General features: G+C 36.8%; 1 protein-coding gene across 11 annotated transcripts in view; it reads right to left on the reverse strand.

Moving 5' to 3' along the window:
• Nucleotides 1–27,452, reverse strand: part of CASK (calcium/calmodulin dependent serine protein kinase) — a 422,712-nt gene that overhangs the window by 254,825 nt on the left and 140,435 nt on the right. For all 11 annotated transcript variants that reach the window (XM_045860500.1, XM_045860508.1, XM_045860504.1 and 8 more), the window contains exon 3: nucleotides 4,230–4,335. In XM_045860500.1, the coding sequence (XP_045716456.1) occupies nucleotides 4,230–4,335 (106 nt within the window). The remainder of the gene's footprint in view (nucleotides 1–4,229; nucleotides 4,336–27,452) is intronic.

Below are 27,452 nucleotides of genomic sequence, written 5' to 3' on the forward strand. Positions count from 1 at the left end.
AAACACAAGGAGGCTGCCAAACCAAAGAGACAAAGAAACATGGCCCAAATGAAAGGACAGATCAAAACTCCAGAAAAACAACTAAACAAAATGGAGATAAACAATCTATCAGATGCAGAGTTCAAAGCCCTGGTTATAAGGATGCTCAAGGAACTTAGTGAGGACCTTAGTGAGGACCTCAACAGCATAAAACAGACTCAGTCAGAAATGAAGGATACACTAATTGAAAAAAAGAACAATTTACAGGGAAATAATAGTAGAGTAGATGAAGCCAAGACACAAATTAATGATTTGGAAGGGAGCAAAAACCAACCAATCAGAAGAACAGGAAGAAAAAAAGAATAAAAAAAATGAGGATAGTGTAAGCACCCTGTGGGACAAATTTAAGTATTCCAACATTCGCATGAAGGAATGCCCGAAGGAGAACAGAAAGAGCAAGAATTTGGAATTTGAAAAAATAATGAATGAAAACTTCCCTAATTTGGTGAAGGAAATAGATATGCAACTCCAGGAAGCATAGAGAGTCCCAGACAAGATGGATGCAAAGAGGCCCACTCCAAGACACATCATAATTAAAATGCCAAAGGTTAAAGATGAAGAGGGAATTTTAAAAGCAGCAAGAGAAAAGGAGAAAGTTACCTACAAGATAGTTTCCATAAGACTGTCAGCTGAATTCTCAAAAGAAACTTTGCAGGCTAGAAGGGATTGAAAAGAAATATTCAAAGTCATGAAAAGCCAGCTACAGCCAAGATTGCTCTGGTCAACAAAGCTATCATTTAGAACCAAAGGGCAGATAAAGAGCTTCCCAGAAAAGGAAAAAAAAAAAAACTGAAGGAGTTCATCATCACCAAACCATTAGTATATTAAATGTTAAAAGAAGATCAAAACTATGAACAATAAAATGGCAAAAATATACATCTATCAACAATTGAATCTAAAAAACAAGCTAAGGAAACAAGAAGAACAGAGACAGAATCATGGATACAGAGAGCGTTTTGATGGTTACCAGAAGGGAGGAGGGTGTGGGGGAATGGGTGAAGAGGTGAGGGGATTAAGAAGTACAAATAGGTAGTTATATAATAGCCTTGGGGGTAAAGTACAGTATAGGGAATGGAATAGCCGAATAACTTATATGCATGACCCATGGGCATGAATAATGAAGGGAGGATTGCCTGAGGGAATGGGGGGGTACTGGGTAGAGGGAGTAAAGGGGGAAAATCAGGACAACTGTCATAGCATAATCAATAAAATATAATTTAAGAAAAGAACACTGAGGCTCAGGGAAACTAAAAAGACTTGGCCAAAGTCATAATTAGTAAAAGTGACATGATTGGGATACTAAACCCAGCTTTATGAAATCAAAAACCATTTTCTCTCTACTGTACTTAGATCCTTTTGAAACACAGAAACAGGGTACAATTTAAGCAAAATTTTAAATTTTGCTTTCTTTGCTCACTACTTTATAATATGTGATAACATCTATTTTTTCTTTTTTAGTTTTCTCAGTGAATAAAAATTTGGCAGATACATATTTCTTGAATAGAAAATAATACTTAATCAGAAAAAGTAATTAAAATTATAATACCTTAAAATTGGAAGGGATGTTAGAGACCCTCTCTAGTTCAAACCAGCTTCAGCTTGAGTATATCTAATGAGGATTATGTCCTCTGTGAGACAGCCCATTTCATATATGCATTTAGTCTAACTATTAGAGGCCTTCTTTGCTTAGAGGTGAAATCTATCTGCCATTTGTTGATTGTAGTTACAACCCTCACCCTACACTGAAGATACATATTATCCACTTACAGATGACAACCTTTTAAATAACTGAAGACAACCATTATGTTCTACCATGGGCTTCTGCTGTGAGGACTCTTTTACCAGAAAAAGGAAACCAATAGATTCTTGGATAACTAAAGCCTCCCAACATTTTCAATAGCTCTTTCCATGACACTGGTCTTCAAACTGGGACTAGAGTATCTCTGGGTGTACCCAAAGTCCTTCCAAGGGATTATGATAATTTTAAGGCAATCAATTTCCATATTTTCATTTGCCACATTTTGATCTATCTGAAAACAAGTCCGTGGTCTGCTGATTTTCCTTTTACATCTCCACCCACAGGAAACCATCGCAAATGACAAACCACTCACCTATCCTGAGAAGTTCCCTAGCTTCAAAGGGACAACTGGAGAATGCAAATCTCTCAAGGGAAGGAGAAAACCTTAACAGTAAAACAGAAAACTTGGGAAAGAAAGAAAGAACTATCTTATTTCCTCCAGACAATATATTCATGGCAAAGCCTGATCTATTTTAGAATTAGAAGGAGGGATAGAGCAAAAAGGGAAAAGCACTCATGGACATGGGCAACAGTGTGGTGATTGCAGGGGGGAAGTGGGTAATAAGGGGTTAAATGGTAATGGAAATAATACAGTAAGAAAGAAATGAATAGTAACATGAGTGTCACAGGGATGTCTATTAACACTTTAATTTTATTTGAAAAATAAAGTCAGATTTTTTTTCCTGACAGAAAGTGAGTCAGATTTGGCTCACTGGTTTGACAATGATGACAAGAGTTTTGCCATTCAGGTCACATAGCAGACATAAAGTGAATGAGATAAAGGTGCAGCTTTACAGTTTTGAAGAAAATATTAAAAATATGAGATACTGAAAATTACAAGGTCACAATAAAAGTTTTTGTATGTCAACCTAAAAATATGTGAGGAGGTACATAGTTTTCAAAAAATTTTTAGTAAGTTTCCCAACAAAGATTTTGAAGGCTATAACTCTACGACAAATTTTCTAGGCTCTTTCCTACTTTGGTTATCCTTTTCTGGAAGCATGACAGTGTCCTGCTTACTATGAACATAACAGGAGAATGAGTAGTAAACAGTATAGTGGGAGTGTGGCTTGGTTCTGAATACTACGTACTTATAATTAGCATAGCCAAAGGTTCCATTTAGGGCTTTTAAAGCTCTGTTGCAACAACTAACTTCAACAACATTTACATCTTTTTCACCCAAGAAGCTACAACTAAATTCACAGTGTACTTGCACTTACATATTTGAATAAATACGTTTATATCAGCTGCTCTTACATTTCATCTTCTTAGTTTCAGCTCGTTTGCTGCAAGCTTGTAAAATATTTTAAAATTTGCATCTGGATATTCTGTGTATTAGTTAGCCTTCTGTGGGAGTAGCTTTTGACATAGTTCCCAGTGATCACCACCTCCTGGTATTCACACCTTTGTGTAATTCCCTCCTCTTGTGTGTGGGCTGGTTTTAATGACTTAATTCTAACTAATAGAATATGGCAGAAGTGCTAAGATTAGGTTACAAGATTGCCTTCAGTCTTGTTCGTACTCTTTCCCTCTTACTTGTTCACTCTGATGAAGTCAGCTGCCATGTTGTGAGCTACTCCAAGGAGGGACCCAGGTATGAGGACCCTATGGTGGCCTCAGACCAATAGCTCATGAGGAACTAAGGCCCTTAGCCCAATAGCCTGCTGCCAACAATAACATGAATGAGCTTAGAAGCAGATATATCCCCACCGAAGGCTTAAAATGACTTCATCCCTGGCCAAAGACTTGATTACCTTGTGAGAGACCCTAATCAAAGCCACTGATTAAAATTTGAACAGAATAGGATGGTATCCCATAAACGATACAATCTCTGGACACAATCATCTAACCAGCTGTAAAATTACCCAGTTGCCCTATCCTTAGCTCACATTTCTCCATTGTACTGACAATAATTCTGTGAGAAATATGTCAAATGGCTTATTGAAATCAAGATACTGTTATCTATAGAATTTCCTTTATAAGCCAATATGGTGATTATATCAAGAGGAATTTAAGTCTATTATTACTTGTTTTTAGTTGCTAGAGAGGCTTGCTAAATGGAGGCCTCTACCACCATCCCACTACTCTTCATATAGACTCCTATGATCAGAATTTTCTATTTTGGGGCCTCCTATCTCTCTGAGCTCTTTCTTTTTAAAGCCTCTTCTCTGAAGTATGCTAAAAAAGTGAGGGTAACTAAATATGACTAACTTTTACTTCCTCAGCCACTGTAAACTTTAAAGATGAGATAATCCTTTCATTCTTATTAGTTTAGGTTCTTGTAATAGATGAGTTCACAAGTATTGTTAAATTTTAAAAGAAAGTATTACTGTTATTCAAAACCAATGTTGCTTAAAACTTTAACCCTTAAGAAAATAAAATGTACACTCACAATTCAAAAACCATGTAAAGCATTCCATCTGAGCTATATGTTTCCAATAACTCTACAATGTGGGGATGTTTCAGCATATGACAGATACTGGCTTCCCGCTTTAGATCTGCAAAACAAACACACAACACACTTTGTTAGGCAGGAACAAAAGGCAATCAGAGTGAATGATGAATGAATGCATATGATCTATGGTAACATGAAGGTTTCTCTAACTAAAGAGATGAAATCCCCCATTTAAGCTAAGCCTACCTTTTAACTTATAAAATCTTTGACACTATAACTTTTTCATGTCTTTTGCCACCTTAAATCTATATACATTATAGAGTCAGCTCTTATTAATAAAAAATGTAAATAGCACAAATACTTTCCTCGAACTTTTACAATCAAGTTTTGAAATATATAATTTTTTCTTAATCTGCTAATAAGTAACTCAGCTTGCTGTTTTGAAGTTTACCCCCCTTTTCTTAGTTTTCCCTAAATTGGATAATAATATATTGTCTTAGTCTAAAATCTAGCATTTATAGACACGCATCAGGGAAATTACATGGAATAGGCGGCAAAAAAAGAGTGTGGTTTAAATAAAAAAGGTAGTACTTCCAGCATCAAAGTCAGAAGTTTTTTTTTTTTACATCATTTATAAAATATGTTTAGATAATTCAGGACACTATCTAAAGTGTTATCTTGAAGAACAAATTTAGATAATGTAGGTAAGACCAGTGTGTAAGTTCTTAATACTAGTTGGAAAATAAAACCGTTAATATTGCCACTGTCATCATCATCATATGAAGATAGTTTGTCATGTCTACATGGAACAAGATAATTAAAACCCTCTTGTGTTAATAGTGCTGGAGTTTTGCCCTGGCTGGTGTGGCTCAGTGGATTGAGTGCTGGCCTGCGAACCAAAAGGTCACTGGTTTGACTCCCAGTCAGGGCACATGCCTGGGTTGCAGGCCAGGTCCCCATTCGGGGCACATGAGAGGCAACCACACATTGATGTTTCTCTCCCTCTCTTTCTTCCCCCATTCCCCTCTGTCTAAAAATAAATAAATAAAATCTTTTAAAAAAGTGTTGGGGTTTTACCTGTTTGGATGAATAAAATCCAATATGACACTTTTACATTTGGAAATAGAGGGAGACAGGTAAAGAGAACAAAGGCTAAGGATACATTGCCCAAAGCAAAATAGAACATTATCTCCTCTCTGATTTAATATTAATTCAATTTAGTCTTGCCAAGAGAGCAATGGCTGCTGAGGGAATGATTTACATAAGGGTAGACAGAATGAAGAAAGCAAATCAGTAAATTAGCCAAAAGAGAAGCTACCAGCAAAGGAAGAATCAATAAGACAATATTAAGAAAGGGAATAGAAGGAATTGAGGCATGCATGGTTGGAGAAAGGCAGAGAAAAGGCTGTAAGATTCAGCCAAGAAAGACCATTAGCATTCTGGCCAAGATGAAGTTCTGTGGAGATATCAGGTTTGAGGTCAGTATGTAGGAGACAATTATGTAATAATAAATTAAAATTTATTGTGTCTCTCACTGGGTTAAGTACTTAATATAGTCATTGTCATATACTGTTCCAACAGGCCTGTGAAGCAGGTATTTTTACAGATTAGGAAACAGGCTTAGAAATGTGTTCAAGATCACATAGCATCACAAGGGGTAGGTTTGAGCCCTGGCCTCTCCAACTCCATGATGCTGGGTTTAGACATGATCAGATCAGAAAAATCTAGCAGTAGGAAAGGAATAGAGTCAAAAAAGTTTTGATTGTCTGTTTTTGCAGTTGTTTTAAAGGGAATACTCTGCATTTGTAAGTGGCAGTGATGAAAAGCCCACAGGATACAGAGTTGGGAAAGTTGGTGCTGGCCCTGCCTCTGTCACTGCTACATGACAACCAATGGCTAACCTCTACAAATGCCTTTCTTACTGCAAATGAAATGGGGGAGGCAGTAGGTGATGTAGGACCTGCAGAGTCTACTACATCAACTTCAGAGGGCAGTGATAAGATTCAAATGAGAAAATGGATGTGAAAGGACTTGTGTGGAGTACAGCACTATGGGGCTGAGGGGTAAGATGGCTCAGTGTTCACTGTAAAGGAAGAGATTGGAGGTACTTAAAAGATGGTCTCCATCTCCTAAAGTGGTTGGAAAGGTCCTGCAGAGGAGGAGAGGTGTCAATCAGGTGTGGCTTTTGTGCTGGGAAGTCATAACTACAAGGAAGGCTTCTGACAAGTGTCCTGGAGGGCCAGGCTGAAGCCAAGCAACTATAAACTAGATGCCTGCAGCTTTTCTCTCCCTTCAAAAATGTGCTATCTCCTGATGCAATGAAAAGCTTAGGAGATTTCTTACTTATTTTTATGTTTGTCTCTAGTTTCTTATTTTATTAGAAGCCACCCTTTTAATACCTTCTATTTTCACCACACTTTCTCTCTTTCCGTCTTGATAGAAAAGCTGATTTTAACTCAGTGCTCTGACACTGGAGTCAAGAAGTAACAGATTTAGTGTTTGCCACTGAAAACTGGTCTTTTCTCCTGTTATCAGTTTGTCTTTTTATTTTGCCCCATTCATGTATTTACACTGTGTTTCAGCCTCCACACTCACCATTTGTCATATGCCACATTTATTATACGAAAAGGCTGAAAACAGACATGAATGTACTAAAGAACCTTCCATTAGAACTTACACATTACTGCTTGGTATGTGGTTGAACATGCTCCTGGTCTAGTCACTATCACCTACCTACCTTCAAAATGAAGAAAAAATTGCTGGGGACCCTGCCTTCAAAGACTAAAAACATTTAAATGTCATGAAATCTGACATTTCAGCAACTAAAATCAGAACACTAATTAAACGGCACAGAATTAACAACATAAAATATATTTGAAATTTTAAGTGCAAGAATGCAAAAATTGGTTTACATCTAGGATAACTGTGGCACCATTTTCCATAATTTAAGTATTATGGAAATACCTAATGGGTATATTAAAAATCCAAAATAGAAAAATCATAGGTTAAAAAATACAAATATGTATCATATATGCATTCTAACTATACATTGCAGGGATATTAAACTCATAATGTTTGTTTTAGATTATGACTCACTTTATTGCAATGGTTCTTTTATTGTGGTAGTCTGAAACTAAACCCACAGTATCTCTAAGGTATGCCTGTACTTGCCTACAAATCAGCTTACAAGGCAGAGTAGAAAGAAATCAGAAAGTAGGTGCTCTATTTGAAATAGAGATTATCTGACTGCTTAGAGATACTAGCACAGAATGTTCCTGTGAGTGACCTGACCTAGAGTTATCATGGCTGTTTGGAAGTGCTGCTTTGTCTACATTTAACTGGTAACACTCCATTTTTCCTTGCACCTTTCTATTTTCTCATTTCTAAGGGAAATTTTAAAAGATTTAAAAATAATCTATTTCTATGTGTAATAACCTTATACAATATTTAATTACATGTCTATATTTTACCAATTTATTTCCCTTTAAAAGGAGCACTAGTAGTATAGAAAGTAGTATTTAATTTTCTGACCAAAACTGGACAAACACACCAATTAAATCAACTTCCTACTATGGCAAGGATGGCAAAAGGACTACCACACTTACTCCTTTTCCTATTACCACTACTACTAGTTTCTTAAAATACTGGGGCCTAAAACTTTTTAAAAAGAATTTTCCTGGAAAGTACTTACTTATTCATTTCATTAACTAGTTGTTATTGTCATAGAATTCTGCACACTATCTTTTAAAATTTGGATGTTACTTTCAGAGTGCCATAATTCTGCAACAAGTTAATTTGACCATGGGTCAAAAATAATTTGAGTATTTACTAATACGACAAGGAATGACTTCTGACCTCTGACATTCTTGGCACTGGATTAGCAATCTCCACCTCAGTGTACGTGTATAAAAGTCCAAAATTTAAGTGAGCTTTCCATTCAGTAAGAGTTTTATTTTTATTTTTAAAATATAGTTTATTGATTATGCTCTTAATTATCCCATTTTTTCTCCCTTTTATTCCCCTCTGTCCTGTACCCGTCCCCCCCACCATCATTCCCCTACCATAGTTCATGTCCACGGGTCATACATATAAATTCTTTGGTTTCTCCATTTCCCATACTCTTGTTAATCTCTCCCTGTCTATTTTCTACCTATTATTTATGCTTCTTATTCCCTGTACCTTTCTCCCCATTATCCCCCCTCCGGCTCCCCACTGATAACCCTCCATATGATCTCTATTTCTGTAAATCTGTTCCTGTTCTAGTTGTTTGCTTAGTTCATTTTTGGTTTTGGTTTTGTTTTTAGGTTCGGTTGTTGACAGTTGTGAGTTTGTTGTCATTTTACTGTTCATAGTTTTTGATCTTCTTTTTCTTAGATAAGTTCCTTTAACATTTCATATAATAAGGGCATGGTGACGATGAACTCCTTTAACTTGACCTTACCTGAGAATCATCTAATCTGCCCTTCTGTTCTAAATGAAAGCTTTGCTGGATAGAGCAATATGGGATGTAGGTCTTTGTTTTTCATGACTTGGAATACTTCTTTCCAGCCCCTTCTTGCCTATAAGGTCTCTTTTGAGAAATTGGCTGACAGTCTGATGGGAACTCCTTTGTAGGTAACTATCTCCCTATCTCTTGCTGCTTCTAGGATTCCCTCCTTAATTTTAATCTTAGTTAATGTAACTAACTATGATGTGCCTTGGTGTGTTCCTCCTTGGGTCCAACTTGTTTGGGACTCTCTGAGCTTCCTGGACTTCCTGGAAGTCTATTTCCTTTGCCAGATTGGGGAAGTTCTCCTTTATTATTTGTTCAAATAACTTTTGCACTTGTTACTCTTCCTCTTCCTTCTGGTACCCCTATAATTCGGATGTTGGAATGTTTAAAGATGTCCTGGAGGTTCCTAAGCCTCTCCTCATTTTTTTGAATTCTTGTTTCTTCATTCTTTTCTGGTTGGATGTTTCTTTCTTCCTTCTGGTCCACTCCATTGATTTGAGACCCAGTTTCCTTCCCATCACTATTGGTTCCCTGTACATTTTCCTTTATTTCACATAGCGTAGCCTTCATTTTTTTTCATCTAATTTGTGACTAAATTCAACCAATTCTGTGAGCATCCTGATCACCAGTGCTTTGAACTGTGCATCTGATAAGTTGGCTATCTCTTCATTGCTTAGTTGTATTTGTTCTGGAGCTGTGATCTATTCTTTCATTTGGGCCATTTTTTTGTCTTGATGTGCCTGTTACATAGCAGGGGTGGAGCCTTAGGTGTTCACCAGGGCAGGGTAACATGTCGCTGGGTTGTGATGCTGTAAGTGGGGCAGGGTCCAGAGAGGGAACAATGGTGCTTGCTCCGCTGTCTACCGAATTTTGGTCCCTTCTGCCACTTCCCCCAAGCAAACTGGGCCCTTCTGGTGCTGATTTCCATGTGAGTGGGCTTGTATACATTCTAGGACCCTGTGGGTCTCTCCAATGAACTCTCCTGTGAGGCTGGGAGACTCTCCCAGCACTTCAACCCCCACAGGTGTTTTCAGTTGGTGTTTTGAGGCTTTCTTTTCCTGCACTGGGACCCTGGGTTGTGTGGTGTGTCTTGAGATCCCCAGTTTTACCTGGTTTATCTTCATGTGAATGTGGGACCACCCAGTCTGCCAGATGCCTTGTGCATCTTGCCCCTCCACAATCTGCTGCCTTGCTGGGTCCACCCACTGCCACCCTGCACGTCCGGGGTCCACCCACTGCCACCCTGCGTGTCCCGGGTCCACCAGCTGTTGCCTTGCACGCCCAGGGTCCACCAGCCACCGCTTTTTTTTGCCGGGACCCTGCTCCCAGAAATAAATAATTCTTATCATCAAAAAAAAAGGAAGGAAGCAACATATTACTAATTGAGAATGTTTGATGCAAAATTTTTGTTAAATAGGCAAAAGTATTAGTTTGAAATCAATCTGAACTGTATTAAGCATTTACAATTAATGGTTTTTAAAAAAGATTTTATTTATTTTTAGAGAGAGGTGAAGGGAAGGAGAAAGAGAGAAATATCATTGTGTCATTGCCTCTTGCACGTCCCCTTCTGGGGACCTGACCCACAACCCAGGCATGTGCCCTGACTGGGAATTGAACCAGTGACCCCCGGTGACCCTTTGGTTCACAGCCTGCACTCAATCCACTGAGCTATACCAGCCAGGGCCTAGGGTTTTGGAAATATATTGTCCCCCAAATTTTCAGTTGTGATTAAGTGTAATGAATGTATTAAAGCAGCCCATCCAATTGGATACCAAATTCAAACTAAATGCAACATTATATTTATAAGCAAGTAATACCTGGAAAATATAATAAAGCCAATTACTGTGAGAACTACTTGTCTTCCCTCTCACTCTTCATTAAGATGGATTTGGTAAATAATTATCTGAAGTACCATTTTAAAAACTCCAGGACATTCTTAATTGATATTGAAGTACTATAAATTAAAGGAGACCAATACAATAATCTTTACTACTATTTATCTTTTGAGGTATTAAAATATCTTCAAAGAAGAACATTTGCTTAAAAGGCACTTGTGGATAAAGGCCAACATTAAGTTAAAAAGAAATTAAATTATTTGTCTTTTAGAAGATACAACTCAGTCTTCTATTCAAGCTGTTACTCAGTCATGAATCCAGTGAAAATCTGTTTTGGATTCAACTAGTAATATAGAAAGATGTTAATTATATAGATAAAAGGCAAAGGCAGAGGTGACTGAAATTTGCACCAAGTAAAGTTCCAGCATTAGAGTTTTTCTCAAATATATGAATGATCATTAAGGTACTTTGAACATGATAAAAATAGAAATACACTGTTATAAACATCTAGAAAGTACGAATTCTCTGTTGTTTTTCATTTTGGGAAATGTAAACCAATAAAGATTTACAATTTTTTTGAGATATCTCCATACTTCTTTCCACAGTGGCAGCACCAATCTGCATTCCCCCCAAAAGGGCAAAAGGGTTCCCCCTTTCTGCTCCCCATCCATGCCAAAACTTGTTTGTTGATTTATTGATGATAGTCATTCTGACAGGTGTGAGGTGGTATCTCATTTTGGTTTTAATTTACATTTCTCTGATGATTAGTGGCATGAATATCTTTTCTTATGTCTATTGGCCATCCATATGTCCTCTTTGGAGAAGTGTCTATTTGGCTCCTTTGCCCATTTTTTAATTGGGTTGTTTGTTTTTGTTTGGTGTTGAGTTTTGTAAGTTCTTTTTTTTTTTAAAGATTTTATTTATTTATTTATTTTTAGAGAGGGAAGGGAGGGAGATAAAGATAGAGATAGAGACAGAGACAGAGAGAGATAGAGATAGATAGATAGAGAGAGAGAGAGAGAGAGAGAGAGAGAGAGAGAGAGAGAGAGAGAAACATCAATGTGTGGTTGCTGGGGGTTATGGCCTGCAACCCAGGCATGTACCCTGGCTTGGAATCGAACCTACGACACTTTCGTTCACAACCCGCGCTCAATCCACTGAGCTATGCCAGCCAGGGCTTAGTTTTGTAAGTTCTTTATAAATGTTGGGTATTAGCCCATTATCAAATGTATTGGCAAATATGTTCTCTCATTCCACGGGTTGTCTTGTTATTTTATTGATGGTCTCCTTTGCTGTGCAAAAACTTTTTAGTTTGATGTAGTCCCATTTTATTTTTTCTTTTGTTTCCCTTGCCTGGGGAGATATATCTGATCAAATACTGCTACGAGCAATGTCCGAAATATTGCTGCCTATGTTTTCTACATTTTCTTTTCATTTTGGGTCTAATGTTTAAGTCTTTAATCCATTTTGAATGTATTCTTTTGTGCAGTGTAAAAAGGTGGTCTAGTTTCATTTTTCTGTACCTATGTGTCCAAGTTTCCTAACACCATTTATTGAATAAATTATCTTTAACCCATTTTATGTGCTTGCTTTCTCTGTTGAATATTAATTGACTATAAAGGTGTGGATTTATTTGAGGGTTTTCTATTCTGTTCCATTGATCTATATGTCTGTTTTCATGCCAGTACCATGCTATTCTGATTATCATGGCCTTATAGTATAGTTTGATATTAGGTAGTGTGATTCCTCCAACTTTGTTCTTTTGACCCACCAATCCCACTTCTGGCAATATATCCAAAGGAATGCAAAACACTAATTCGAAAGAACATGGGCACTCCTATGTTCATTGTAGCATTATTTACAATCACCAAGATATGGAAGCAGCCTCCCATCAGTAGATGAAGGGAGAAAACAACTATGGGACATTTACACAATGGAATACTACCCAGCCATAAAAAAGAAGAAAGTTTTACTCTTTGGGACAGTATGGATGGACCTGGAGAACATTATGTTAAGTAAAATAAGCCAGTCAGAGAAAGACAAATACCATATGATTTCACTCATATGTGGAATCTAATGAACAAACTGGATTAATAAGCTCAATACAGACTCACAGCTAGAGAGTAGGATGAAAGCTAAGGGTGTGGGGCAGGGCAGGGGGTGGAGGGATTGAGAAAAAAGGAAAAAGAACTCATGGACATGGACAACAGTGTGGTGATTGTGGGGGGAGGGGAGTATAAGGAGACTAAATCAGAATGGGAAGAAATACAATAAAAATTTATTTGAGAAAAAAAAGCTTTACAAAAAAAAAGGGGGAAAAGATGGGGTACTTCACTATTATTAAAACCAGACATCTATTTCAAAATGGTATCCCTAACTTTGTAAAAGAAAATTAGAGAAACACTAGTTTATACCTCAATTACTTTTCAATATTAAAGTCTTAAAAACATACATGTTAGAAGCATGAAGGAACTTTGTGGCATGATAGAGAGTATATGTGTGTATGTTAAAATTCATTGGCCTGTATAAATTCTTATGCAGTAAAGTTTACAAAGAAAAGAGTTACTGCAATAAGACAGGAATTCACCTAATACATCTAAGTCAAAAATGTTATTCACATACCAGTATTTTACACTTTCCTAATTATGATACTGTACTTATTTTATTTTTATTTATTTATTGATAGCCAAGGAGTTCAACAAGAATACCTGACAGGATAAGCCTCCTTACTACCCACTTCCCTTCCACACCTGTTTCCTCCAGAATGGGGCCAGCCCAGGAAATACTACCAATAGGACCAAAAGTCTCCCCAGAAATCAATTTGTAGTCTGTTATTTTTAAGATTTATTTATTTATTTTTAGAGAGAGGGAAGGGAGGGAGAAAGAGAGAGAGAGAAACATGAATGCGCGGTTGCTGGGGGCCGTGGCCTGCAACCCTGGCATGTGCCCTGGCTGGGAATTGAACCTTTGGTTCGTAGCCCGCGCTCAATCCACTGAGCTATGCCAGCCAGGGATTTAATATACAAATGTTTTAATATACAAATAAATGAAAGACTAAGGCTAAGGTTCTCTATGACGTAGTGAAATAATTATCAAAGTTTAAAAAAGTAATATGGATTTCACCATCCAGCAGTTGAATCTTTTTGTCAACAAATCTCACAAAAATAGTAAAAAACAAATTTATAGTAAAAGGTAAGTACCAATGTGTGACACATTTGGAAAAGAATCAGTAAAAATAATAACCTGTTTTGATAAATAACAACTTGAAATCAGGGATTATGCTTAACTCTGAAGATTCATACATACTTCAACCACCAAATTATCTATTTTTATTATTTTATTATTTTATTTATTTTATTTTATTATTTTATTTTATTTATTATTTTATTTTGGTGGTATACTGCCAAAATCCCAATTTATATGGGGAGCTGCAAATGGCTAACAGCAGTATGAATTTAAATAGCTTGCCTTTTAATCCCAATTAAAAAAAAACTGATCAAGAAGCCTCAAGGAGCAGTAACAGAATTTTTTCTTATTCCAATGTGGAATTACTGATAGTAGTTGAGAGTGGCAGGGAGGATACTTGTTTTTACACAGTGAAACTCTAGGAAAAAAGAGAAACATAGGGAATTCTGAAAAGGCTGTATTTCTCCTTGTTTCAATACAATTTTAAGTAAATAATATACTGCTTTACCCTTAGAATAAACTATTTTCCTCTAATCTTTTTTTTTATATAAAACCAAGAGGCAGCATATTTAAGTATCTGAAAATGTGGCAATTATCTAGATCAGCAATTTTTAACTTATTTGGGGCTGTTTCTGGCGTTTTTGTAAATCTGTAAAAGTGACAGATGCTCTGCCCCAAAAGATTTTACAGTAAAATTTAAGGGAAGCACAAAGGCCTCAGAGACTGATGTAGATAATGATGTCTAAGGATTAAGCTCATGACAGATAATCATCCAACCCATCTCCTTGAGACCACAAGAGTATGGTTGAGACTAGAATGCCAGAAAAATTAGTGCCTCCTTATATATCCTAATAATAGGCATATTTTGAGGATAACTATTAGTTAGACAAAAAAAAACCACTCATAAGTATATCCCCATATCATTTAATCTCTGTCCCTTGTATGAAATGAATGCAACCACCATCAAGTGTGTTTTTCTTCTTCTTTTTTTTTTTTTTTGTAAAATTACAGAAAGTTCCCTTGGGGTCATTTTATGTATCCAAATATCCTGTTTCCCATTTCCATATCAAAACAATATAAATTGGTTACTTATTAGAGCATAATGTTTATACACATAAAGTAAATATATTTTACATTTATGCTAAGGGTTTTCCCTATTTGTTGTAGGGTGAATGCCAGAAAATCTATTTCCTTACTCTTTAAAGACTTTACATTTCTAATCAACTTGCTTTCTTATTTTTTTTCTCAGTAGCTCTTTTGCCACTTCATCAAACTTAGAGTGGGTAAAACATAAGTTTCCATTTGAGATAGAAGCAGACGCTTCTAGCACCTGATTCACACAGAATTGAGTGCAACTCCAGCAGGGCAGGATGTTCAGTCAGTGAAAAGCAGCAGAAGGAAGTCAGACAGGGCCTTAACCCCTCTTCACTTAAGAATCCTTTATCATTTAGTAGTAACAAAAGGTCTAATTCATGTCTCAATATTATGGGAAACAAAGACAATCAATAACTTATTTAACTAATTCTAGATAATGATTTTTTTTTAATATAAGTGACTTTTCTAGAAAGGGTACCAACTCAAGGTACTTTTCAGTTGTACCAGTTAAAAGTTCTGAGTCCTGTGAACCTGTCCTGGGTCCCAGACACACTATATCCACAGATTTTGCACTTATTTTTTCAAATGCTAACACTCTTCTTTGGGGATGCACTTAGGATGTAACAGCTAGAGCAACAGACTTGAGTCAAAAGGATCACCTTTAAATCTCATCTCCTTTACTTAGTAGCTGTATAACCTTAGAACACTAATTCCCTCATCTATAAAATCTAGGGGAAGAGGATAGGACCCACACCAGGTTGTAGTTTACTCTGGATGATTAATAAAGTAGATGAAAGTGCCTGCCATGGCACATGACACAGAGCATGAGCACAAGATTTGATTCCTTTCCCTCTGACCATTTTTGGTGGAAATAAATTTTTCCTATCTTTACCAAATGTTAATCCAACCAAGATTGATGACAAGAAGTTGTCAGTGTGAACATTCAATTATTAAGCCACACTGCTATATAGTTCTAAACCTACTTTTACCTTATAGTTTTTCATCTATAATTCTTGGAGAAATCATGCAACATAGTTCAAAAAGAACAGAATCTGAAGTTGACCATGGAATTATTTGGAAAAAAAAGGTAAAAATCAGGTGCAGCTTAAGTGCCTAATAATAAGAACACTAGTTAAAAAAGGTAAAACAGACTCCACATAGCTGCATGGATGTAGCCTACTGACTACCAGCATCATCATTCTAGACAGACCTTGGAATCATCCTCAGACCAACTACTACTTCTCCTCCACTTCCTATATGCAGCTGCCAAAACCTGTCAAAGTCTATTTCTGCAACACCTGTCAAAACAATCTGCCCCTTACTGCTCTTACCCTAGATTCAGCCCTCATGAATACTTGTCTGATCACAGCGAAGATCTTTTGATGGGAATCTTTGCTTCCACTTCCTTTTCATTCTACTCATTAAATTGTCATCATAGTGTTTTCTCTAAAATAGATGTTACCATGTTACTCCAAAAACCTTTGTGCTCTCCATTTCATACACCATGATGTATAATCCCTCAGCTTGGCTTTGAAAACCTTCCAAAACTGTCATTTTAAGTCAAATAACTGGTGTCCACATGGCTATTTGGCAACATAAATGAAAACAGAACCTAGTTTTCCTGCTTCTTACTCAAGTAGTTTAGATTTTATTGTCCTTTTATTTGGGTGTCACACGTATTACATTCTTTCCTAGCTTCTTCCATCATCCTCCCTGACTCTCATCCTGAATTACCTGCAGTTTCTGCACCACCCCCATGCTCTCTATGCCCCTTTATGCTGCTCCCTCTATTTGGTTCTGTGTCCTTTCTTTTCTGCTGCTAAATCCCAACTCATTCATCAAAATCACACTCACACTTTGCCTCAAAGTTCTACTTAACATTCTCCCCCAGGTGAGGTAGGCCTACCCTGCTGCGATTTAACAACACGGCATACAGGCCTCAAGATCTCAGCAATTACCAAACTGTAAGACTGCTGGTGATTTACATTTCTGCCAACTCTGTTGAAGGCATCACTAAACACCCAGAACTCATTAGACCAACGTCTATTACATCTTCTTTCTCACATCAAAGTATATATATCACTAATCAGAGAGTATTAGAAATGGCAGGGGCACTAACAGAACCATTACCACATACTCCTCTCTATCGTCACATTTTACTCATAAGGGAAATGAGGCTGTAGGAAGGCAAGAGACATGCGCAAAGCCATACAGCTAGTTCACAGCACAACTAGAAAATAAATCCAGGTCTCTGATTCCCATCTAGCAATCTTTCTGTTAACCCACACCCTACTGGAGGAGGACTCTAAAAATGTTTAATATTTGAGGCAATCTACATCTACACTGACTGAAAACTTTTCAGAGAATGACAAAAAAATGCCACCTACTTGCAGATATTTGGGTGTTAACATTATACTGTAGTATATTGCCATGACTTAAAATAAAAACTCCAAGGTACTCCCATTACTGAATGCACTACTTTCAAACAAAAGCAATATATGCCCAACATTTCTATGTTACTGCATAGTACATGCACTCTATTACTTAATATCATAAATTACATAATTATGATTTAAAGTTTCATATCCATTTAAACTATTTCTTAAGTCCTTTTATATATGTGGATCTTGTCTTTGGTTAATTATTCACAAATAATTTTATAAGGTTAAATCACCACAATGCCAAAAGAAGCAGGTTTGTGAAAAGAGCATGTCTAATTTACTTCCACTAGAGGACACTAAAGATCATATAGCTAGTTAGACAAATCATATCACCAAGATATCTGATCACAGACAATAATATTATTGATTTCAGTAATATAATACACAGATGAGAAGATTATTTGCCTTTGACATGTCTAGCAATAACAAGTTAACATTTTCTGAGTACTTACTATGAGTAAGGCTCTATTTTAAATGTGTACACTCATTCAACCCTCATCACAACACTCACAGTTGGATAATACTCATTTTACATATGAGGAAGCTGAGGCAGAGAGCAGCTAAGGAACTCACCCACAGAACTAATAAACTGCAGAAGAAGGATTTGAACTCAGGTAGTCTGGCCCAAGTACCTATGTTCTTAACACTCTGCTATATGGCTTCTTAGGTCTTCAGCTACTTGGTTCTGAAGATGAACTTTACAGGTAAGCTATTTCTTTGTGTTATTTCTAAAAACTGAAATATAAAGTTGTGATTAAAGTTCGATCAGAGCAAATTTCAGTAATAAAATCATAATACTTTTTTAAAAATCTTAGGTTAATCAAGTCACCTGATTTTATTTTTGAAAAACTAGTTTGTTATAAGATACAGAATTAATAAAAATACAATGACCAGGCAGGGCTTCTGAAATGACTGTGTGAGCTCAGGGAAACCTCCCCACCCTGCCCAGACATATATTTAGCTGGTCAAAATTAACAATCATTCCAAGTCTCTGAAGACTGATCAAAGGGCTTACAATAAATTAAGAAGCACTTATTCAATAAAATCTACAGTAAGAACAATGGGAGGCTGTACATACATACAGATAGGGACTGCATCTGTGTCTCCATAGCTCTCTATCTTGAAGAGGGACTGTTCTAAGAGGCCCAGCAGTTGAGTGACATATCAGCTCCTTGAAGTGGAAGAGCTATCTAGGGTCAATTTTGCAGCTGGGAACATGGACAGCACCCATTCCATTGCCACAACTCCAGCTAAACACAGGTTATTCTGGTGAGGTAGCTAGTAAAGAGTGTGGTCCCCCTTTCCTGTATGGCTCTGTTGCTGCAAGAGAGCTACAGAAGTGGGCTTGGCAGCTGAGTGGCAGCTCCCATCTCCTTCAACTTCCTAGGCAGTAAAATTAGCCCAAGTATATTTAGCACCTGGTAAACACTGGCAGATGTCATCTTCCCTGACTTTGGGTGTGAAAAATCCTTATTGAGTGGTAGTAGCACCCAGGATGGGGCACTAGTTCATACCTCCTGCCTCCTCCTAAATACAAAGTCCTGCTCCATAGGGAGGATCTGGGTGAAATAGCCAGTGGGGAGTAAATTCCCCATTCTCCCCAGCTCTTGTTTCATAGTGAAGAGATTCTGCTCAGGGGAAGGCACAGCAAGCATCACAGACTAGCAAACCCTGCCCCTGATTGGGCTCAACTTTACTTGTATCAGACTATGGTACAAATTATACCACTGGGCATTATCAAAAACAATAGAGAAATCAGCTAGCAATTAGCACATTGTGAAACCAATAGAGGTAGATCACCTTTTTAAAATCTTTTAATCTATTTTTTATTTACTTATAATTATTTTATTGTTGTTCAATTACAGTTGTCTGTGTTTACTCCCCACTACTCCCCTCCCACCCCAGCCAAACCCTCCTCCCTCTCTTGCTTCCACCCCCCTTTGGTTTTGTCCTTGTGTCCTTTATAGTTGTTCCTGACAACCCTTCCCCCCTTCCCTTCACCCCTGTTATCCCCTCCCACCTCTCCTCTGGTTACTGTCAGATTGTTCTTAATTTAAATGTCTCTGGTTATATTTTGCTTGATTTTTTCTTTTGTTGATTAGGTTCCAGTTAAAGGTGAGATCATATGGTATTTGTCCCTCACCGCCTGGCTTATTTCACTTAGCCTAATGCTTTCCAGCTCCATCCATGCTATGGCAAAGGGTAGGAGCTCCTAGATCATCTTAATGGGAGATCAAGGGAAGAGACAAAGAGAGGTCAGTTAAAGGCACAGTCATTCCTGATGGTCGGGAAGGTTGTGCTCATACCCAAGGCTGCTACCTCTGAAGAGGGACATCAGAGGTTGCACTGAACTAATCCATAAAATTACTAAACAAATAAATAAACAAATAAGAACAGCAAGCCCTGGAGTGTGGGAAGAGTATCAGTATCCAGAGCTGCTATAACAACACACACACACACACACACACACACACACACACACGCATATAAAACAAAAACAAAAACAAAACAGGAGATAAAACCAGGAAGTATGACCCTTATATAGGTTTAGGAAAAAAAGCAGAAAATAGAAACTGCTTTTGAAGGGGCCCAGATGTTGAATTTAGCAGAAAACACTTCAAAGCAATTATTATAAGTATCTCAATAGAACAAAGAAAATTCCTGTTTAAAGTATTAAATTAGGAAGGTGTGATACAATGTCTCATCAAATAGAGAATATCAGTAAAGAGATAGAAATAAAAAAGAACTAAATGTATATTCTGTAGTTTAAAGTACACTAATCAAAATGAGAAATTTACTAGAAAGCTCAAAAGTAGATTTGGGCTGGCAGAATCAGCAAACCTGAAAATGTACTGAGATTATGCAATCTGAAGGACACAGTGGAAAAAAGAATAAAGAACCCATGAACAGAGCCTTGGAGTAATGTGGGTCACCACTGACACATTAACATATGCATAATGGGAATACCGTAAGAAGAGGAGAGAGAAAAAAGAGCTGGGAAATATACCAGTAAAAAAATTACACAAATAAATAAATGAGGGGAAATAGGCATACCTCCCATGTAGAAGACATTCAAATATTTTACTAACCAGCTTATCTGAGTTTATTCTTTCAGACTTCATCAATCTGTTTCCCTTTGTCCATCCCAATTGCCACTTGGGAGTTAGTTGAGGCCATCATTTATCTTGTTTATATTACTGCAAAAGCATTAGCTCATCCTCCTACTACAAAGAATTCTTTCTAAAATGAAAATTCAACCATGTCTGACTAGAGTTCCCCCTACCCCCATCTCAAACCCTATTCCCTTTAGACATGGCTTATTGGTCCATTTGGGGCTTTTCAGAATCACTACAGTACCTATTTTTTTAAAAAAGGTCCCTGGTCCAGACCCCATACCTACTAGATTGTACTCACTTAGGAAGGGGCACAAAGATCAATCAGTGCTTTAAATAAGCAACACCATCACTCTCCTCCCCAACAATTATTCTCCATAATGAAGAATCAGAGCCACAGTGAACTGGCTCCTGCTTATGCCTTTATCCTTAACTCTTGCTGCTCCCATGAAGTTCCAAATGGTAATCACTATGTGACCAGAGAAGGCTATACTGTAGGAGAAGGTAATTAGAGATTCATATGCTATAATAAATATATAATGCATATGATGATTTAGGGAATCATAATTTAACTGTATGAATACGTAAACCAGTACTTCCACTTAAACATGGTCATCTAAATGCATGCATTTTCCCCTGCTATCCCTTAAAGCTCAACTAATATTTCCATAAAGGCATGGATTCACAAATATAAAGAGAATGAGGGAAGAGGCAGCAGCACAGTGGATAGGTAAAGAAAATTTTGCCTGGATGGTAGAAAGTAAGTGAAAACAGTTAGCAGATCAGAGAAAGTTAAAATCCAAATGTGGCAGCCACTAAGGAGATGCAACTCTGAATCTGTAACTGCAGGGACTGACTGACAACCCCAGGTGCAGTACTATAATTCCTCACTGTGTTCCTGCCAACACCAAACTTCCTACAGGATACTCTCCGCCAATGACTAACAGCAGCAGGAATACTAAGGCAGGCTCATTTCTATGAGATGTGGGACTACTGGCTCAAGGACTTACAACAGTCCTCAACAAGACCTTCTTGGATCTGCACCTTAGTCTCAGATTCTCCCTACCCTTTCTCCTCAAAACAAGTTAGACTTGTGTAACCTGTGATGGCTTCCCAGCCTCCTCAGGCTCCTTTCCCATTCATTTTAACTCACAGATAGTTTCCCAATAAATTTCTCACACATCTAATCTTTTCTTGGCATCTGCTTTTTGCAGAACCTTAACTAACTCACACCAGGCTTGCAACAAAGCAAGCCAGTAAGAAAGAAGCTGATATGCCTTACCAAAATATTCCCAAGAAAGGTTTAGGAAAAGGAAGCACCAGGTAATTCTGAAAGCAGGGGTGCATGGTGGAGTAGACAACAGGAGGATTGGCCAAACCTTTAGAGAAACAATCTGACCCTAGATATCCTTGCCCAAGCAAATTATCCCTCTCTACACTCTTTGGAGACTTTGGACACCAGATTCATAGCTCAGGTCAAAATGAAGGCATTGTACCTAGAATGATTATCAAGTTCACATGTTAAATACAAATGCTAAAAAAGACCCTCAGCGTGCTTCCTGGAGGTAGGTGCCTGGAACCATTGTAATCAGGCTTAGACCTGTGTATCACCACCCCCACCATCCAAATACACTACCCCTAGCCCAAGGTATAAGATTGGAAGGCTGTTTTCTGTCAAGCTGACCTGTTTGAGAACAAAAAACCTAAAGATACTAACACCCATGGGGCTCTTGAAAAATGGGCCAGTCTTTGTCAGGTCACATATAATTAAGTTACCTATGTACAAAGTTTCCAGGCAACTACTTAATATTTCCCTCTGAAATATAAAAGAACAACCAAGGATCACCAGATATTTGAGGAAAGCCTCTTAAAAGAGACTAAAACAAAGAAATAGGGAAAAAATAGCCCTGGCGAGTGTGGCTCAGTGGATTGAGCACCAGCCTGCAAACCAAAGGGTCACTGGTTCATTCCCAATCGGGGCACATGCTTGGGCTGTGGGCCAGGTCCCCAATAGGGGGCACATGAGAGGCAACTACACATTGATGTTTCTCTACCTCTCTTTCTTCCTCCCTTTCCCTGTGTCTAAAAAAAATAAATAAGTAAATAGAAAAAATAATTCTGAGGAAACCATTTCTTGCATAAACAAGGCAAAGAAAATTTCCAAAAATATACTATTTCGAGATAGATAAGAATGATATGAACCCCAGGAAACAAGAACAGGAAACTATATAATACTAATAATTTAAAAGAGAAATATTCAGGGGAGAATAAAACTCTTGAAGATGAAAAACAAGAGCCAAAATGGAATATTCAAATAGAAGGGTTAGGAGATCAAGCTAAGGAAATATCTTAAAGTAGAACAAAAAGACAGAAATGGAAACAGGGAAGAAAATGTTAGAGATAAAGATCAATCCTGTGAACCCTGATATTTTCTGACTAGCAACAACTCTAGCAAGGAAGAACAGAGAAACCGGAGGGAAGGAACTTGTCTAAGAAATAATAGAAACATTTTTCTCTGAACTAAAGAACAATGAATTTCCAGATTTAAAAAGATTTTCAGGAACCCAGAATAATGACTTTTTAAAAAGGCTCACACTAAAGAATAGCACTGTGCAATTTCAGGGTATTGGGGTAAAAAGAATATCATTAAGGTTTTTGGATAAAGAGAAAAAGGGGCAGGCGCTGTTCTAAGTGCTTTATTTATTGTTACTCAATCTTCTTAATAACTCTAGAGGTAGGTAAGATTATTATGCCCTATTTTTAGATGAAGCAGTTTAGGCACACACAGGTTATGTGACTTGCCCAAGCCACAGAGCTGATAAGTATAACATGAAGCCAAGTCTAGGAAATCCAGGAAACAGGGAGTCCAGCACAGATGAAAAGCAAAGAGAATTCTCATAATGATAGTCCAAAAAAAGAAGTTAGCAACCAATTTAGAATGAAACAGATAGATGAGGGTTCTGTTGTCAAGATGAAAAAGACATGCGATAAATTATCCAATGAAGTTGAATTAGCCATGATACATAGGAAATGAAGCAATCTAAAAATAAGTCAACTATTTACTCCAGGTATAACAATAAATTACACAATATAATTACACAAATATAGTCACATTATACTAATGACTCAAATATAAATAATGTTATAAAAATAGGGGAGGGAAAGTGAAGAGGAACAGGTAGCAACATAAGAGAGCCACCACATCTTCCCCAGCAGTATCACAATAACTGAAAATATGTAAAGCCATAAAATCAATAAATAGTAATGTAAGCAAATGTAAGTTACACAAGAAACAGCAAAAAAAAAATGCTTGAAGCAGTTGCCTCAGACAATAGACTGTTGGGATTGGAATGAATTAGGATAGAAACTGCCTTTTGTTGTTATTAGAAGTGGTATGATTTAACTCTTAAAACCTATGTGCTTATATTACTTAGATAAAAGTAAAACTCAAATATATAAACAAGAATAAAGCTTTATATTTAGTCTACCAAAAATCATACATTTATCATTACTGAAAAAGGGAAGACATAACTAAGTCAAGGTAAGTGCGGCTTTGAACACTTACAAATTGAAAAACTAAACAAAACAAAAACTTTACTACAAGGAAAAAGTGCTACTTGTTATAATAGCCACTAGAAAAAATACACAAATATGTTAAAGATGGGAAGTAAATATATAGTTACCTGGTTTTAGAATTTTCATTTATAAAGTATATGGCATACTTTTTTCATTGTGTCCTAGTCCATTTCTTGGACTCCAAGGTATACTCCAATTTACAGGTTATAAATGATTCATAGATTTAAAAAATTATAACAATGCTTTTCAAGTGATTTGGGAAAAATATTCAACTGGTCACATGCTTACACCAATTCCCTATGACATATTGGACCTTCAAACTGTTGAAGCCAGGTGCAAACATTTTCTTACACAAGTGCCAACTCACCATTTGCTGAATATTTTATCTATGTGCACGGAGACACATACATGTAAAAAGCAATAGAACAAAAAAACCTTATGACACAGAAGACAAAAGAGAGGGAGACAGATGTGAACTAGTGTTTTTAGAAAGTCCATCTTTCTAACTATAATTACTAAGGCAACACCAGGAATCACTGATAAGCTAGCTTTGTAAGAAATTCAACACCAGTCATGGCTCTCCTCTTTTTTCAAGAACTATTATTTTTTATATTACAAATTATAAAGCTCCCTACAAGCATAACAAAGAGTGATGTGATGTGCTGGGGCTGCAAAAGTGTATCACCACCAACAAAAGGAAGCAATTTTGGGCCATTCCATTTATTGTTTAAACTTACTAGGTAACTTAGCATCTCTTCTTCCTATAATATTAAAAGAAAAAACCTTTTATTAAAATAAGAAAAATTTAAAAAGTATTATCTAATCTGTGGTAAGACATTCTACAACAAGGTCTTTGATACTGAAAATTAAGTATGAGGCTTTGTCCAAAGACTGATGGCTTTCCTACTTTAACATAAGCACTCATTTTAGACTATCCCAACTTACATATTGTTTGGTAATGGAGTACTAAAGACCACAATTAAAACTGTTTTCTCTTGTTTTATTTCTTGGTAATTACAATGTTCAAACAGACCACTGGAAATAGCTCCCTTTTAAAATTCTCATTTTTGCCCATTTTTATTTTCTTCTCCTTTTTTAAAATATGGCATGGGTCTCATTAATGTCTTAGTTGTGATGCCTGCTAAGAGAAAATGCTGACTTTGTGAGCATGGAATCAATTTTCTCAACTAAAAAAGGTTTTTGTGAGGCTACTTCTTGCATAGTATTTATTTTCTCAGAAACCTTCACTGCAGGAAATCTTTTAATCACTGTGGTAGGTGCCAGATTACCAAATCTACATTTATGTAATGAAATCAAATTAAACTACATGAAACATGTTCCTTCACTGCTTTCAGCCATTTAACCTTGCTGTAATCTCCAATGCATGAGGAAGCATAAAAACACACTCTGAAGTGAATGAACATATAGTGAGTGAAAAAAGATTAAGAGACTGAGAGGGCAGGTGGGGAAAGGGGAAGGAGAAGGGAAAAAGAGTGTCAAATGCAGAGTTTTGGATCAACTAGGTTAACAGGTACATACCAGAAGAGCTGTGAGGAGCTCAATGATGCCATGAATTACCTTCAGGTGCTACTGGAAGATAGGCAAAGAAAGAAAGAAAGAAAAAAAAAGTCGAATGCAGGACCCTGAGATAGAGTGACGACAGTGAGGAGTGAGGAGAGATAGGAAGACAGAGAAGGCCACTGCTGTTGACCAAAGACAAAGTACCATAGATGAGCTGCTTTCAGAATCTGGGCTCGTACTCCCCCAAGGCCATGGCAAAAGTCTTCAAGGGAAAGTTCAGCACCTTATGAGATGGGGCTGTTAAAGAAATAAGGAAATATGACCCATGGATATGAACTAATGTGGGGGACTGCTGGAAGTAAGGGGGTCCCAGGTGGAGGGGGGAAAGAGGGGAAAATTGGGACAACTGTAATAGGATAATAAATAAAATACACTTAAAAAAGAAATACAGAAATAAGGAATATTGGAAAAGAGAGCAGAGAGATGAAGGGCAGAATAGAAACCTGGTACAAGAAAAATGGTTGGAGAAATACAAGGAAGAAAGGGAGTGCTGAGCTTTCAAAAGGACAGTATAATTACATTAATACAGACTATGTGGTACATTATGACTTTAGATACTAAAATTAATAGGGAATATCTAGAAAGAGCACACACTTATATTACATACTTCTCTGCCACACATTTTATGATCAGATATATAAATGTTTTATATGTTGGGATGTATTCACTAGGATATTTACAAATACTAAAATGACATTAAATGATAAAACAGTAAGTGCCAAAAAACCTTCTACTCAGTGATTTCTAAAAGTAGATGGGTACAAACAAAAATAAGTATTACTGGATCAGCTACTGTATATTAGGGAGAGGTATATATTTTAAAAAGTATTTTAAAATTCTCTAAGTTTCTTGAGGGTGAAGGCAATATATTACACATCTGTTTACTCCAAAATGCCACACACTACACTTGAGAGATGACACATATATAGTAGACATAAATGTTCACCAGATGAGAATTTTGAAGAATGTGAACCAAGTGGAATATAAAGAAACAAGAACAATCTGTATATTTTGTTATGGAGTGTACTCTAGAATATACATATATAAAAAAAAAGATGGAGAATAGTGTGTTGAATATTCCACTTTTTATGCAAGAAAGCGTGTGTGTGTGTGTGTGTATGTTTATACACAGATATTCATCTGTAATTTTTAGGAAAATTACAGTGAAGGGTAACCCAAAAGCTAATGAAATGATTACTTATGGAGGATGGTAACAGGAACAAAAAAAATGCATGTTTTTTTTATAGTTTGCCTTTGGAACCATGTAAATGTTTTACATACAGCAAAATTAAATCAAATTTAAAAAACCCAGTACCAAAAAATAAAAACACAATGAAACAAGTAACCTAACAATATAGCAAGTTGGTGGTTAAACCACAAAGGAAAGACTTTTGAGTAATTTTGTTTTTATTTTTTTAAATATATTTTATTGATTATGCTATTACAGTTGTCCCATTTCCTCCCTTCTCTCCCCTCCATCCTGTACCCCCTCTCCCACCCACATTCCCCCCCTTTAGTTCATGTCCATCTGTCATACTTATGAGTTCTTTAGCTTCTACATTTCCTGTACTATTCTTGCCCTCCCCCTATCTATTTTCAACCTACATTCTATGCTACTTATTCTCTATACCTTTTCCCCCTCTCCTCCTCCCTCCCACCCCCCTGCTGCTAGCCCTCTGTGTGCCCTCCATTTCTGTGGTTCTGTTCCTGTTATAGTTGTTTACTTAGTTTCTTTTGGTTTTGCTTTAGGTGTGGTTGTTCATAATTGTGAGTTTGCTGTCCTTTTACTATACATGTTTTTTCTTTATCTTCTTTTCTTAGATAAGTCCCTTTAGCATTTCATAAAATAAGGGCTTGGTGATGATGAACTCCTTTAACTTGACCTTGTCCAAGAAGCACTT

This window comes from Phyllostomus hastatus, unplaced genomic scaffold (assembly GCF_019186645.2).
Source record: "Phyllostomus hastatus isolate PE091 unplaced genomic scaffold, TTU_PhHast_1.1 phas_scaffold_200, whole genome shotgun sequence".
Lineage (NCBI taxonomy): Eukaryota > Metazoa > Chordata > Mammalia > Chiroptera > Phyllostomidae > Phyllostomus > Phyllostomus hastatus.